Consider the following 14,918-nt stretch of genomic DNA (forward strand, 5'->3'; position numbering starts at 1 on the left):
GCACACTTACAGAATAAATAATGGCTTAGCGTGAAATCCAAAACGGACCCGCAAGCCATTTGGCTATGTCTTGAATCATGTGATTGGGTTGCAATCTATGAAACAAGGGAGATGTCTCTGCTCAAAATAGGGACAAGATCAATGAACCTTTAAGGGGGCAGAAACGGTAACTCAGTCCTGGGGAAGTGTGAAAATAACCCTTGATTTGTTTGATATAAGATGAGGCAGAGAGAAGCCACCAAGCATTCAAGTTTGTGTTTTTTCTACCTAATTAGGTTTTTCTCAGTCTTGGCAATATTTAAACCATGCAGACATCAGGTGGTCAAGTTTGAGAAACACTGCTACAGACTTTACTTACCTCGAAGACTTAAAACACAAAGCTCTCGATAAAATTGCTAACCTGGAGTTCTGTAAGAACATTTTTACCTTGCTCCAGGTGTTATTGGGAAGTAATTCCATTTCTCACCTGTACGGGGAAGATTTTCACTGCCACAAACTCATTCATCAATTGTGCTTTCCAGACACAGCCAAAACGACCCCTGGCTTTGACCTCTAACAACTGTAGTGGCTTCAGTCCAATCATTGGGGAAGGAGGTGGAGGACTAGGATCCTAGGAGAGAAAGGTAGGGGGTGATAGGAATCAGATAAAATTGAAATATTGTCAGGGTACGGAGGAATTTCTCGCAGGAGTTGTTATGGAGCTGGCAGGTGCCAATGACCGACACAAATTGAGAGGATGTCTATAGAATATCTTATCTTTTCTCAACAGAGAAGTTTTTAAACAAGTCTATGCAGTGGTGGTCTATAGAATATAGAATAGAATATCTTATCTTTTCTCAACAGAGAAGTTTTTAAACAAGTCTACGCAGTGGTGGTCTACACAAAAAGGTAAAGGTTTGATTTAGTTTACTTTATTGTCACTGCACCTCGTACAACGAAATTAAATTTCCCTGTCCAGTCAGGTCCAACTCTAAGGCATAGTGCCCATCTTTGTTTCTTGGCCGAAGGATCCAGCGTTGTCCAAAGACAATTTACATGGTCATGTGGCCAACATGGTATATACGCCAAAGGTGCCTGGAATGCTGCTATCTTCCTACCAAAGTGGTACCTATTTATCTACTTGCGTTTGCATGCTTCAGAACTGCTAGATGGGCAGGAGTTGGAGCAAGTGACGGTAGGTCACTCTGTTGTGTGGAACTTAAGATTTCAAACCTGGGCACTCAGCTCTCCAAGTTCAGCACTTGTAACAACTGAGCCAGTGCCCACTGCGCTCAGGTTTAAATTTGATTTATTTTTCACCACTGGGATGAAGGACAACGCTGAGTTCCTTGAACAGATTACTACTTTACCGGAAACCAATCCCCATTTTACATACCTCGCTGATATCGACGTGCCCATATGGAGGTTTGCGGTGACGGTACATCCAAAAAGCCAGCAGGATGGCAACGGAGAGAGCAGTCATGGGAAACAAGGAATAAACCACAACATGAAGCAAGGACGCATTTGGAGGAGGCGGCTCATAAACCACTGAAAGAAAGAAAATAGTAACCCTGTTTAGATCGGACACAAATGTCGGTCTCCAACATCCTGCCTTCAAGGCAAGGTAGAAGCTACAGGCAGTCCTCAACTTACAACAACTGAACCCAAAATTTCTGTTGCTAAGTCAGACATGTATGGTTTGTCCCAGATTGAGACCTTCCTTGCCACAGTTGTTAAGCGAATCACTTCAAGCTGTTAAGTGAGAAGCCTGGTTGTTAAATGAAACTGGCTTCCCCAATCACATGTTCACAGGATCCCTGCAACCGTCATAAATATGAACTAGTTGCCAAGCGGCTGAATTTTGATCACGTGACCATTCGCGGTGGTGGTAAGGGTGGGGGGGAAAAGGTCGTACGCCACTTTTTTTCAGTGCCGTTGTAACTTTGAACTATTGCAAAATGAACTGTTGTAAGTCGAGGTCTACCTGTATCCTAACGTGACCATTCCAACCAATTTGGTGTGAGGGTTAGTACTTTGCCCGTATTAATAACCGCTGCAGCTTTCTTAAGCATTTGTAAGTTCCACAATATCTTCATCTCTCCTTCTATGGAGAGCCCCCCCCCACCAAAATTCTCCCCCCCCCCACCACCAAAATGATAGTGCTTAAGAGCCCTACCATAATACATTTTTTCTCCCAGGAAAAATCAATTTGAAAGAGAGGTGATGGGGGGGATTGAGTTTGCACCGAAGACCCCAGGCTTCATGGCATCAGACACAGGTTCACATACCTAATGACTGTTACTTTGGGGTCTCAGCATTGAAGCTTTAGCTTCCATTAAGTTTATATGACAGGAATTTCTAAAGCATTATATTGTGGCTTTTAAAATGTTATTTTAATCAAAACATTTTAGAGAGGCATGCATATTATCATTGAACAGGCTCCATAATGTTTTGATTTTGGCTCCTGAAAAATGGTCTATTAGGGACCAATATTTTTCATAATTAGTGCATTCAGCTGATAGAGTGAAGCAAAATTGTAGCGTGGTGGCTTAGCTAGGAATGAACAGTCCATTGGTCCATAATGATCCAGTTATGTCCACCAACTGTCCCTTAAGTGGGCATCATTAACAAACGGCAGTTGTTTTGAAGATGGTTCAACATGTTTGCTATGTCTTCAGAACAAGAAATTCTGAACAGCAACATCTGCAAGAATCTGCAGTGAAACTGAAATGAAGAAGCATAGATCATGACTCTTATCACACAAAACATGTGACTTGAAACTTGCGCTAAGGAATTTGACTCAAGTATTCATCCACATTTGGCATCACTAGGCATTCATCATCAAATTTCCACGAAATTTTCTTATTTATGTATTATTTCATCATTTTTAAAACTCCCCTTACGTCAAACCATCTGTAGTTTGTTCATTTACTGAATCAACAGAGTGCAGCAGCTCAATGTCTATTACTTAAATGATCTCAAGAACTTTGATTCAATTTTTAAATCAGCTATTTCTCATCAGGACAAAGAGCAGACGAGTAGGGTTTGGTCTGTAAATGAAGAACATCGTGTTGTTGTTTTTTTGGATGGGACACTGCATTCTGGATTACTCGTATGTCTTCTAGATCACTGATGTCCTGAATGCCCTGAGAAGAATTGTAGGAAGCGGTGTGACCTGACCTACTACTGAAGACGTCCCTAACCTAAAAAAAACCCCAACCGATCAAAATCATATTTTATACAGGAGAAGTGGAGGAAAAGTAGGAGGGGGACGACCATGAAAGTGTTGAGCAAACTCTTTCTGTGGCCGTAGACTTTTCAACCCATAACCTTTTAACTTTAGCAATGGACTTTTAAAAGCCAGCACTCCCAACAAACGTTCCGCCTGCCAGAATATACCCCGTTATTCTACTGTAAGAGGGAAAGGGATTCTTTTATTTTCATCTCAGAAAATTGCATTGAATTTCAACCAGAATAACAGAGTTGGAAGGGACCTTGGAGGTCTGCTAGTCCAACCCCCTGCTCAAGCAGGAGACCCTATACTGTTTTAGACTAACAGGTGTCCATCCTCTTCTTAAAAACTTCTAGTAATAAAGCACCCATAGTTTATGGAGGCAAGTCGCTCCACCGATTAACTGTGAGGAAATTCCTCCTTAGTTCTAGGTTGGTTCTCTCCTTGATTCGTTTCCATCCGTTGCTTCTTGTCCTGCTTTGAAGAATAGCTTTTCTTTGAGGCAGCCCCTCAGACATTGGAAGGCTGCTCTCATGTCATCCCTAATCCTTCTTTTCATTAAACCAGACATACCCAATTTCTGCAACCGTTCTCCATATCTTTTCAAAGCCATCCTCCTTTTTGCAGGACCTGGGAAAAAACTACATTTTGTAAAAAAAAGAAAACGAAATGAAAAAGGACTTACTGTACTGGGTTCAAATATTTATACCCTTGATTCTCACCTTCTGGGCCATTAACTTCAGGTAAGTGAGTGAATTTTTCATTGCAGAAGTTCCCTTCGCAACAACAGAAATATACTTGTGGATTCTCTTCGGTGGCCACACATTCCTGCCTGTAGATTAAAACAACACCATAGAAAAGAAGCTAAGCCAGTGAATTCCTGTGTTGTCCATGCAACCAAACCTGCTTTACCGTGCAAGCAAATTCTTTTTATTTTTCCTCTTTTGTTGATGCAACGTATTTTATAAGAGGTGTTAAAGGAATAAACTTCCCGGTGGGAGATCTCCAAACCTTAAAAGAAACTTGCAAAAGGTCAAATCAGAGGAAGTAAAGCTATAGTTATAATAGTCACGGGTTGTCCTCACCTTACAACTATAATTGAGACTGGGACCTCCAATGCTAAGCAAAATGGTTAAGTGAATGGTCTGATTTTACCACCTTTTTTGCCATTGTTAAGTGAATCAGTCGTTAAGCGAAGTACCTGGCAGATAAGCACATCTGGTTTCCCCCATTTGACTTGTGCTTGTTGGAATCTGGCTGGGAAAGCCACGAATTGTGATCACATGACTCCAGGCCATTGCAACTATCATGCTAGTTGCCAAAGGCTTGAATTCTGAAACTTGTCACTGCAGGAATGCTACAATAGTTGTAAGTGTGAGGACCAGCACCATCCTAACTTCAAACAGCTGCTGAATGATTGGTTGTAAGTCAAGGACTAGCTATATAATATTATTGGGTTGCAAATATTATCCAGAGACACTTTCCTTGATGTGGGCGGCCAATATAAATTTAATTAATAAATAAACTATAGCTACTATATGTTTGTGTTCTAAGAGAATGTAAACAAACACACAAATAACCTATCCTTTGGGTTTTGAACAAAGGAGAAAGAAGAAATAATATTTCCAGCAAATCATAGAGGTAGTCCTCAACTTATTGACTACAATTGGGCCCAAGGTTTCTGTTGTTAAGTGAGATGTATGTTAAGTGAAATTTGCCCCATTTTAGAGCTTTTCTTGCCCCAGCTGTTAAGTGAATCACTGCAGTTGTTAAGTTAGTAGCACAGTGGTTCAGTGAATCTGGCTTTCCCATTGTCAGATGGTCACAAAAGGGGATCACATGACCCCCAAGGGACACTGCAACTGTCATAGATGCGAGTCAGTTCAGCCAAGCGCCTGAAGACGTGACCAGGGGATGCTCCCAGGATTCTGGGAGTTGACGTCCCCAAGTCTTAAAGTGGCTAAGCCCTTGCTCTCTACGGTCCTGCGAGCACCCTTTGGGTGCTTAGCGACCGATCAAATTCCAAAACCAGGTCCTAGCTTTTTGGAAGGTGGTTTTTTGGAGGTCCGTGGCAGCATCAAGTGGTACCTAACCAACCCATCGCAAGGACTACCTTTAATGCAAATAGAGGCTCCTTGACTCACTTCCTGGTGATTGGAGTGCTTGTAGGAATCGTGACCAGTTCTAAGAAATATTTCTGCCATCAGCCCACGTGGAAAATGCAATGCTTGAAAACAGGCTCAGACCACCCACAATATATTTGTTTTTTTCTCAGCAATGACCATCATCCCACTGCTTGTTATAAATCTAATTTTTTTTTTTCTTTCAACTACTATGACTGATGTGGTTGTAAACATTTAATAAAACTCCTGGAGCAAAGAGGGAGGGGGGGAAAGCCCAACTAAGTGCATTTAAAAGGGAATCCAGTTGAGTGGTTTAGCTGAGGCCGTCAAAAGAAAAACCCAGCAAAATGGGAAGGTGGGTGCTTGTGTGGCCATCCTGAAAAATGGGCAATTAATGGGCAACGGTAGCTCAAAAACAGGTTCCAGTCATTCCACCCTCAACCCCGACTTGTTTTTCTCCAGATTGCCGCTCCAAAATGATTAATATTCTCCTTTTCTACAGAAAACAAGCAAACAAGAGCACATGGTTTGCCATGTACAGGATATTCTTTTGAGCTGGCTGGAAAAGGAACTGGGCTTTCATTGTGCGAAAACACCTGGGGAGATTTTTTTTTTTTAACTTTCCTGGATTCTACAATTACATGGTGGGGGGAAATAGCAGGCGATGGTTGACCTAATGTAGAGACCTTAAATTGAAGTCAGCATGACCGCCAGCCTTCCCACTCCTCAAAGTGGCTCTGTGAAAATAGCCCCTTTTGGCGCGGAAGACTTTCTTAAGGCGGGTGAAGGCAGAGAGGTGTTTTGAACTCAAAGAATGCTCCTGGTTATTTGTGCCTGACAGTTGTTTACCTTATGAACCACGGAGCCCAAGATTCCATTGCTGACAGCCAATCTGTGACCATTCCTGTGATATGAAACTATTAAACAAGAATTTAGGACAATGTCTCTATTTCATGAGGAATTCCTACCTCGTCGCTCTTACCTGTCATAACAATTGAAGTCGTCAAGCCAACATCCTTTCTTCACCAGTTCGATGGATCCAGAGTTGTTTCTCCAAGAGGCATAGCAATGCAGGCGCTTGTCTTTTTCACCTTCGCAGCGTTCCACTCCACTCTGGTTAGTCTTCTCCAGTTCCCAGTTGGCATTGTAGTAAGTGCATTCTCTTGTCTCAGCCTCTCCCTGGCCAGATCCTGGAGAAAGAGGTAAAAGAATCCAACACTAATGATTATATTGTGGGAAAGAAAAATAATGAAGGCTGGTCGTTGATCATAGGTGACCAGGGATGATAAGACTTGTGATCCAGAACATCTGAAAGACACCAGACTGAGGAAGGTTACTGGCCATATTTCTTATATTCCCATAAAGATATAAATAGAATATAAAATGAGACCAAACTCCACTCCCCACTAGCATTGAAGATGTTGCCTGGTTTGGTAATGAAATGTCTGCAAGCAAAGAACCACGCTCAGAGAGCACCGAGGACCTCTCAAAAGGTAGACAACTTAAAACCTTCTAGATAAAGCTAAACCAGCAACATACTCACTACCGCTATCAAGGTTACCATTGGATGACCATGTTTGAAACCTGTAAAAGACTAGATTGTCCATTCACAGAGTCTGCACATACAGACAGTCCTCACTTCACGACACATCTGAAGTTACAACAGACCTCCCCAGAGCTGCTTATAACCAATTTTTCAAAGTTGTGATGGCCTTCATCACAGGCAAAGGACACAGAGCATCAAAAAGTTGACAAATTTAAGGGTTAATTAAGTCTGGAAAACCAAAGGAAAGGACTGGTGATGTTGCCTTGGATTGATGCCAGAGGAAGGGGACATGGTTTTGGTGGTCAGGGACCACGATTCAAAACTTTCTTTAGAAGGGAAAACCGCAGGGGTGGAAACTAAAACTGTGAAATGGATAAGGGAGAGGTTTTCCCTAGAGTAGAATGAAGCCTGAAAATTAATTTCTCATCATTTGAAGCTTTGTGTTCCTTGCCTTTGTTTTTTCATTTTGGGGGCAACTTATTTCTCAAGAACAAGAATGTTGCCATTTCCACATCTATACAACAATTTTTGCCAATTGGTTGGGAAATGAAGATTACATAAGCCTCAACTGGCAATAATGTCCCACAATGTCCTAAAGTTTCTCGGATGAAGAGAGGCGGCAAACTCATATAAAGCTAAACAAGAAATCAGTTTGCATTTCTATGTTTGCTTTCTGTGGTTTTATATATTTTAAGGCCCTCTTCATCTCACCCAAAGCAATTCTGCTCAATTTCCTTAGATTTCCAAAGCACAATCCAAATGACTAAGAAATAGAATATTGATCTTTCTTGGCTCTATCAGATCTCCCAATTTGCTGGCATTCCTAATGCTAATTATTTAACAAAAGGCTCATATTGAGTGCTCATTTTTTACATCCCCTGATCTAACACAGGGACATATCTTTAAATTGCAATGTTCAGATTATTTTAGGCTAAAGAATAGTGATCGAAGTTTATTTTCCTGCAATTAGTAAATACATATCATAATCATAATAATGAAATATATTCTATACTACTTATTTTAAGTTGGACTAGTTAAGCAGTTTTAAAACAAAGACAATTTCATATTTTGCTGATTGATCAGTAAGTATATTCCTATTGGTAGCAGGATTTATTGTATTGTTAACAATTTGCAACTGTACAGGAACAGCCAAGGAAATAATTGCAGTTTTAAAATTGTGTCACTAGTTTTGAAGATTAATGAAATTGTTTAATGCAAATGTTGACCATATCAAACTATTTTTTTTTTGCCTCCTGCAATCTGTGGTGAAACATGAACAGAATTATTATGCAGACAGATATTTGTCCACATTATGTAGAATTTGGGCATGTGTAAAGAGAAGAAATCTTCTGCAATGAAAAAAAAGTCAAGAAATGATCATTGTAGCAAAAAGCTTCATCTTGGTATCAAAAATGTATTTATATGGCAAGAAGAATTAATCACAGCTGTTTTCAAACTTCAGCTTCTACACGTAATAATAATTTATATCAGGCTTTCTCTCATACTATATAGTCACCTTAATTCAATTAGAAACTAAAAATATTCAAAGATGATAAAACTCTTATTACATTTCTTGTTTTAACCTGATAATAAAATGCATGGTTTAAAATACCAGAGAGAAAACAGTTTTAGAAAGATACATTATGACCAACTTAATCTGGTAGAAGACAATCATGACTATAAGGAGAGTTTATAGCATTCTGGAGGAGGAAATCTCCTTTCTTTTCATGGATGAAAAGGAAAATTTTTAAAGCAAGGAAAATATAAACCGAACACAACTGTTACATTCTGTAAGGCTTTGTAACTTTGATGCCTGGAAAATGCTTCAGAAATCAAAGGAATTGTTTTCAAATAACTTTGTTTCTCAACGTAACACTGCAACTTCTGCTCTGCAGAAAGATTAAAGGAACTCCCACAGGATTCTCAATTTAGTGATCAGATGGGCATGTAAACATAGATTTGCAACAGAAGGATTTGATAAAACTTTCAAAAATGGGGCAATTCCACGGAGCAAGTTTTACAGAATGCGCAGCAAAATCTAAAATTTCCCTGCCTTCCTTCCTTGCTCCCTCCTTCCTCCCTTTCCCTCCTCTTGCCCACCCTCCTTTTCCTTCCTTCCACCAACCCATCCTCTCTCTCTTGTTCCTTCCTTCTTCCTTGTCTCTCCCTCCTCTTTCCATTCTATTTTCCTTATTCCCCTCCCTGCTCTCTTCCTCCCTCCCTCCCTCTCTACCTCAGTCAGTAAATGTAGCTCGGGAGTTAAAGGTATAAAGGAGCACTTTATAGCAACGTACTGTTTTCGGGGAGGAAGGGGTAGGCTGAATTACATTGTCGCACAGATTCCTGGTAAAACCACTGAGTTGAAAAACTTACGGAAATAACACGTTAACTAATAAATTGTCTGCCTTGAATGAAAAGCACTGATTTGTTTGATTACTTCCTGATGGCTCTGACAATGTATTTTTCAACCCTGACAACTACTTAAAACTGCATGGATTTCAACTCCCAGAATTCCTCAGCTAGTATGCAGGCTGAGGGATTCTGGGATTCGAAGTCCACGCCTCTGACAAAAGTTGAAAAACACTGTCCAGGGCAACACTCTCCTGCAAACACCCTGGAAGTCTTCTAGGCCAACTCCCTGATCAAGCAGGAAACCTTACACCATTCCAGGTAAATGACTGTCCAGTCTCTTCTTTATTGCCAAAAGACGTCCAGCCTTTCTTCTGGAATCTATAGCCTTAATGAGAAGAACCAGACACTCATAGTAGAAACTGAATGACCAAAAGTGGGCAAAAAAGCAGTAAGAGTGACTTCCAACTTCCTATCTCCAATGAGTGGGAACCTAGAAGGGAGCACTGGAAACCTCCCCTTCCTTTCCCTTTCCAGCAGGCTGGTAAGTAGCTGATACTGGGCAGGGTAGGGAGCAAGGGATTACGTGACTGCCTGGGAAACTGCCATGGAACATTGAAAAGCATGTGGCTGCAGTAGCAAGCCAATGACACAGCAGTAGTAAGTAGCACATTACGAGCCACAACTCTCTCAAATTTCACTCCCTTGGGAGTCATGGATTCTGAATTTTGAACATATTCTGTAAGTTAGCTCATTTGAGGTACTTTATATCAAAAATGGTTGCTCTATGATGCACCATTTCACCCACTTAAGGGTCATAACAACTAGAGCTTTTGAGTAAAGGTCAATGAAAATTTAACTCTTAAAAGAGTTGTTTCAGTAGTTGGGGTTTTCCCCTATTTCTAGCCTCTCACTTCAAATAAAACAATGGCAGATAATATAAACCTGTCACAAGATGCAGTGGAAAATTAAGTGTGTGGTGGACAGGTGAAATGAATACTCTGCCCCTATTTCTATCAACGTCTTTAAAAATTCAAAGAAGATTCTATCACTATTTAAATATCAAGATACCGAGATGCTCTTCCTTCCAAAACTTAGCAGAAAACTCAAGGAGGTAAATCATGATGTCCTGTGTTCTTCCTCCTCAAGTACAAACTGGAGAGGAAAGCAAATTTCTTTCCATGATCCCTGCCAAAAAAACAGTGGAAAACGTAAGGCCAAGGGAGTTTTGGAATGCTGTTTACAAACCGTTTTCTCTTTTTCAGCCATACATATTGGTGGGAGTGAGTGACCTTAAATGGGTTCCTTTTAAAAGACAACAGAGCCATAAAAACTATTCTTTCTCTCTCTCTCTCTTTTAATGTTTCCACAATCTAAACCATTTGAACTTTTTAGGAATCATCTAATAACATACAGAGGCAAAGACTGCCTTCTCTTATCGAAGCCCATTTCCTAGGAAAGCTATTCTCAAGCTTCCTTCCCTCCCCCGCCCCCCCCCCTTGCTTTGAAGTGAAATTAACCTTCAGCTAACAACAAAACAAAGGAGACAAGTTGTTGTGTTTGTCTTTTAAAAGAGGGTGGCAAGGGGAATCAGGAAGCCTTTTGCAAGACCACATGCTCCTCAAGAGGCCCAGAAGGAAGCCAACAGATTCCTGAAATACTTCAAGAAGGGAAGAAGCCAAAACCCATAAAAAGATGACTTGGGTGCCTTCGGTTTTCACATTCCAGGAAAGAATTTTAAAAGCCACCCTCCCCTACTATTATATTTTAGGAGTTAGCTTCCTACTCTGTTGGGTATATTCTATTTCAGGGACCACAGAAGTATCTTGAGGCAACTGGAAAATTCCAAGAATTGTCCTGTCATCACTGTGAGTAAAAAACAGAGGAAGACGTTAGGAAATTCTAAAAGATTCAGTGATTTTTGCCCAGGTGCCTCTGTGGTGCCCTGATTTCTTTAGTCCTTCCTAGGTACCTCAAATTCTTTTGCTTTACATCCTTAAGCCTTTTTCACTAAGCTTTCTTTCTCCTTCCTTATTTCCTATATTTTTGCACTTTGTTCTAAAGTTATAAGCCTGTTTTTAAAGACCAGAAACAACCCTAAAACAGGGAGGAGCTAATTCACGGATATTTTTTTTCCTTTTCCATAGGGAGCCTTTTCAATTCTTCAATTGTAAATGGAAGAATACATCATTTAGACTCCCATATTGTTTAGTTAATAAAGCAGAACAAAATAAAAGTCCCTCTGGAAGGACCATCCAGGCTGACCATTTTTGGGGGTAGGTGGAGGGTGGTTACCAATCAGCAGTCTATTTGTCCCACCTTAAACACCAAAGAACTGTCTTCTTATATTCTTTTTTCTTTAATTTATTTATATCCTGCCTTTATTATTTTTCATAAGTAACTCTAATTGCTACCTTCTCCTGGGCTTCTGACAAGCGAAATCAATTGGGGGTGGGGAAGCTGGATTTGTTTAATGACCACAGCAGAAAGGGTCATAAAATTGGGTGCAGTCAACTGCTGACTCAGTTAATGACTACATCACTTAGCAAGGGATGTTCCGGTCACAATTATGGGCGTAAGTTAAGGACTACCTGCAAAGGCAAGAGGTGTTTCTCTCTCTCTCTCTCTCCTCCTCCTCTTTGTAAATATCATGCAGGATTCATGTAGGGAAGTCATAACTAGCGCACAACATGAATTCAGCTGAATGGAGCATTTTTGCCATCATATTTTGGCCAGATCCTGCTAGAAGAAACGGCATTCTCACCTCATTCCATTCTGACGCCATTCAGCCAATTATTGGAGCCATATATCTCCTTGCACATAAATGCGCAGGTACCTAAATTAAAGGCTACGGGCTGTATGCTTTCTGGCCCATTTTGCTGAAAATGCAGCAGTTTGCTGAGGTCCAAAGGCAGCAAATGTGTGGGAAATGCCCCACGCAAAAGGTAGCCGGCAGAGATAGCTCTTTATAAAGGACCAGCATAGTGTTGTTTTTTTTTCAACCTTGGCCACTTGATACGGATTTCAATTTCCTACACTAACTGAGGCCGTCCTTAAGTGAGTTATGCCCAATTTTACAATCCTTTTTTGTCGAGCAGTTATTAAGCGAAGCACTGCAGTCATAAAATGGACCATGTAGTCATTAAGCAAATTCAGCTTCCCCCAAAAGGCAATCACATGACCCTGGGGCACGGCAATCATTGTAAAATGCCTACCAGTTCTTAAGTGCCCAAATTTTGATTATGCAAATTGTCACGGTGCTGCAACAGTCGTAAGCACAAGGACTGGTTATAAGACACTTCTTTCAACCCCACTGTAACTTTTAATGGTCACTAAATGTGGAGTTGTAAGTTGAGGCCTTCCTTTAATAAGTGGGACTACACAGATGACCACTGAAAGTGACTTACAACTCGTTCTCGCAGTTGCGACAGTTACTGTGGAACTATCCTGCTATGGAGTCAAAATCTTGGCAGTTTTACACCCTAGAATGAAGTTGGCAGCTTCTCAACTGTGTTACAGAAACATCCTCTCTGAAATAATATCCACCCCTACGTTTTTTTTTTAACTCTTCTTGACATCTTAATAATAGCAATTCCCCAACAGGGAAGGTTATTTCTTTAAAAGTTTGAGAGCTGTGTGAATAAAATGCATTTGAAAAGTCAGCTGCCCCAAGCAAGGTTAACATTTTTGACAAGAAAGTCTATAGATTTTTTTTTTTTTTAGCTGAATGGTTATGCATTTGATTCTCTTTTCCCCTCCTCCCAACTTGGGAATCTTTCAGATGTCCTTCAGCTCTTAGGGCATAAAAAAAAATAAAATGGAAATTTAAGTCCAACCTATTTGGAAAGCGCTAGATTAGGAAAGGCTGTTCTGCTGAAACCATCATAGCCGAAACTTTTGGAAGATCCCAGATGATATTCCAACCAAACATCTGATAAAGAGAAAGGTTGAGATGAAATACACACAGAGTGGGCTAGTTTTCAGAGGAAAATGCCATCTGCGTTTTCTTAATCTGTTCCACTCGATTGAGAAAGCATTGGTTTTAATGTGTGTTTCCCTGCCCCCCCCACCTCCGCTTTATTTTAATTGTTTGGTTTTGGAAGTTGAAGAGGTTTCCAGGGGTTAGCAGATGGCCCTCAAGTGCACAGAAATGCCCCCTCTTTCACAGTAGAAACAGCTGTCCAGCCATCTGAAGTTTTTTTTTCTCCTAAATCCCAGGAGAAGACCTCAAGAGGAAACCGGTCAACCTTACAACAATGTGGTTTTACTTACTTACTAGCTTGTCCCGTCCTTTCGTTCAGGGCCGTCGTAATTTCGAATGGTCGCTGAAATGGTTGCAAGCCAGGGACTACCTGTTATTACACTCTCTACTTCTAGAAACAAAGGCTAGAGAGTCACGTTTTACGTAAGGCAAAGGAATATCTGAGACAACCTCACAGGAAAGAAGAACGGTGGCCGTCTTCCTTGGACAACAACTGCAGTTATGCAAAGCAATCGGCTAAAACAGCTGTTATTTATAAAGGCAACCAATATTTGTAATGGTGATGTCATACTTCCTTGATTTTATTTATTTTATTTATTTATTTTGATCTGTCAATCGTTTACAAGGTAATAGGTATAAGTATATACATAGTTATGAATACCTGAAATGGGTATTCATTTCATGTATTCATAACTATGTATATACTTATACATAGTTATACTGTCCTTATTGTAAGGACGGGGAAGGTAGGCATGTTGGTGCGCTTATGCAGATTAAGATTAATTAATTAATTAAGATTATCCAAATTAAGATTAAGGGCCACTGTAATTAATTCTTCTAAGGAAGTCTAACAGCTTGATATCAAATTTGATCTCAGCTATAAGACGCAACGGGCTCCCTCTTTCTTATCAACTTTCTCCTTGATCTGCAGTCTCCCCTGTTTTTAACCCCCACCCACTCTCAAAAAAGTGATTTGAGAATGTCTTCAAAAAGAAAAAAGCTACAAGCAATCACTCTTCTTCCTTGCCCCCTCCCTCCTCCATTCCTACTTTCTTTCCCCTCCATCATTTCCTTCCTTGCTTCCTCCCTTCCTTTTTCCTTCCCTTCCATTTTCTTCCCTCGTTCCACTCATTTCCTTCCTTCCTTCCTTCCTTTCCGCTCCCTTATTTCCTTCTTTTCCTCTCATTTCCTTCTTTATACTTTTCTTTCTTCCTTCCCCCTCCCATTTCCTTCCTTCCCTCTTTTCCTCTCCTCCCTTTCTTCTTTCCTTCCTCCCTCATTTCCTTCCCCTCAATTTCCTTCCTTGCTTCCTCCCTTCCTCATTTCTGTTATGGTTTCCCATTCCCTCTTCCTTCCTTCCCTCCCTTCCGCCTCCTTCATTTCCTTCCTTCCATTCCTCCTCCCGCCGTCTTCCATTCCTTCCTTTTTCCCACCCCCTCCCTTCATTCCTTCCTCCCTCTCTCTCTCCCTCCATTCCAATTTATTTTTCTCCATTAACCTTTCCTCCACCATCTTATGCTCACATGTGAACTTTTGTGCTGAGGTTCATTGATCTTTGTCCGGGATCTTCCTCTTTGACTTTGGGAAGGACTTCTGAGGTTCCCACACCCGTCTTCTGCAGCCCTGTCCTCATCTCTGAACTACAGCCAGGGAGCCACGACCTCTCCCCCACCTTGAATGGGAGGTCCAGTGACCTTTCACCCCTGC

General features: G+C 40.8%; 1 protein-coding gene across 11 annotated transcripts in view; it reads right to left on the reverse strand.

The window, feature by feature from the left end:
• The window catches only part of ACVR2B (activin A receptor type 2B), a 66,651-nt gene that overhangs the window by 17,023 nt on the left and 34,710 nt on the right, over positions 1 to 14,918 (reverse strand). For 8 of the 11 annotated variants that reach the window (XM_026718504.2, XM_087916909.1, XM_087916911.1 and 5 more), the window contains exons 2-6: positions 6,317 to 6,524; positions 3,934 to 4,043; positions 3,785 to 3,841; positions 1,376 to 1,527; positions 467 to 610 (exon numbers count right to left, since the gene is read on the reverse strand). In XM_026718504.2, coding sequence (XP_026574289.1) covers positions 467 to 610; positions 1,376 to 1,527; positions 3,785 to 3,841; positions 3,934 to 4,043; positions 6,317 to 6,524 — 671 coding nt within the window. The remainder of the gene's footprint in view (positions 1 to 466; positions 611 to 1,375; positions 1,528 to 3,784; positions 3,842 to 3,933; positions 4,044 to 6,316; positions 6,525 to 14,918) is intronic. The other 3 variants (XM_087916912.1, XM_026718506.2, XM_087916914.1) reach the window with 1 other exon arrangement.

This window comes from Pseudonaja textilis, chromosome Z, assembly GCF_049901715.1.
Source record: "Pseudonaja textilis isolate UNSWEBS1 chromosome Z, rPseTex1.2, whole genome shotgun sequence".
Classification (NCBI taxonomy): domain Eukaryota; kingdom Metazoa; phylum Chordata; class Lepidosauria; order Squamata; family Elapidae; genus Pseudonaja; species Pseudonaja textilis.